Source organism: Cephus cinctus, unplaced genomic scaffold (genome assembly GCF_000341935.2).
Source record: "Cephus cinctus unplaced genomic scaffold, Ccin1 Ccin1_scaffold0022, whole genome shotgun sequence".
NCBI classification, from domain to species: domain Eukaryota; kingdom Metazoa; phylum Arthropoda; class Insecta; order Hymenoptera; family Cephidae; genus Cephus; species Cephus cinctus.
The window spans coordinates 96,707-98,188 of NW_014332770.1; the positions used below are offsets into that span (position 1 = coordinate 96,707).

The 1,482-nt window shown below is 48.8% G+C and overlaps 1 protein-coding gene across 6 annotated transcripts in view; it reads left to right on the top strand.

Moving 5' to 3' along the window:
• Nucleotides 1-1,482, top strand: part of LOC107266580 (telomerase-binding protein EST1A) — a 75,095-nt gene that overhangs the window by 69,005 nt on the left and 4,608 nt on the right. For all 6 annotated transcript variants that reach the window (XR_003059406.1, XR_001537451.2, XM_015737197.2 and 3 more), the window contains one exon: nucleotides 1,153-1,376. Coding sequence is in view for 4 of the 6 variants with exons in the window: in XM_015737197.2 (XP_015592683.1) it covers nucleotides 1,153-1,376 (224 nt within the window). In the remaining 2 variants the exon portion in view is untranslated. The remainder of the gene's footprint in view (nucleotides 1-1,152; nucleotides 1,377-1,482) is intronic.

Here is a 1,482-nt window from a genome sequence, read left to right on the forward strand (position 1 = left end):
CCACCCCACCCACTTCTCCGCCCTCTTTCTGTTTTATCTTTCGTATTGGTATTCGCCGAAAAACGAAAGTGCACTTTCATGCAAAATCAGCCGCGCTGCCCTTTGACCCCGGCGCACCGTGTCTGCCCAGCCGAACAACGGTGAGTTCACAGTTAGGTTCTCACGGCTCATACATGAATGCATACGCGGAGTCTGTACGCTCGGATTGGCCGTATAGTGTCTATAGTAACTACAGTGTCTACAGTGTCGTCTACTGTGCTTATGGCATACCCAGAATGTGACGTGGGCGATGGTCAGAGACTGGTCTGACCCATCGGGGTTTAAAACCTGGCGTGTGCGACGGGGGTCCATACGGGAGAGAAACACTCGCCGGTCCTGATCTTGCTCGTACGTGAGATTTGGATCCTGTACCTGCATTAAATAATTCCAGCAGCTATTTTTATTCAATTTCAGGCTGTCTGATTTATCATTCCTTGATAACCAAGAATTGACTCCACTTCGGTTATCTATTTCCGGATCCACTCTGAGCTTGCATTTGGCTATTTTGAACCTGGGTTGGGTATGGATCGTGCGCCTAGGTCAGTTCCTCTCGTTAAACTCATTCTGGAGTTCGTTCTAAACGGTCTCCTCTCTGACTCTCCAAGAAAGCCGCTTTTAACGAGCTTCTTTCTAGTCCCTCTTTAATTCTCTCTCTCGCTCGCTCTCCCACCAGATCGTCAGATCCACAGTTGCCGTCCTTGTTCAGCTTATGGGATCTTCCGTGTACTAGTTCACCAGGTCCATAGGGACCATAGGACAGGGTTGAGACGAAGAGAGGAAAGTCGAGTTTCCTATTTGCTCTCAAGCCTATTTGTTATTTATATCAACACCGTCGTTTTTCATTTAGTTCGGAGCCGGTCGTGAGCAAGCTCATACTCACATGGAGTCATATGTGACGCGCGTTGACGTGCTAGGTCCAGCGACCCACCGACTGCTCGCAGTACAAATACACTCGAGTTCTCGCGACTGTTTGAACAGGTTAGGGACGGGCAGTGTTAAGGGTCCAAGTGCAATAGGAATCTCGTGTGTGCACACGAGCACGTATGCGTATTCTCAGGAAAGTCCTAAAATCGATCGTTTCCTTGATCTTTGTCTTCTTTCACATTTTTACAGTGCTGAACGAGCTGGAGGGTCTTGCGCGAGGTGGTGGTAGCAGGGACTGTCCACGTGCCTCATCCAGGTCCACCCTGGACCCGGAACACGTTGCAAGAGTCGCTGACAACGCGAGGAACGCCCTGGCCTTTGCCAGAAGTAGAAATCCAGCAGTGAGATGTCTGACAACCAGAGGAACTGTGTTGACCTCGAGCACCTTCACTGTCGAGGAAGACGTGGACCAGGTAGTTAGAGATGATGAAGAAAGAAGGAAAAAAATTTTCATTATTTTCTTCGCTCGTTTCTATTATTTGTACATTTAAAATTAACCTTATTAAGGCCCCTTCCCCC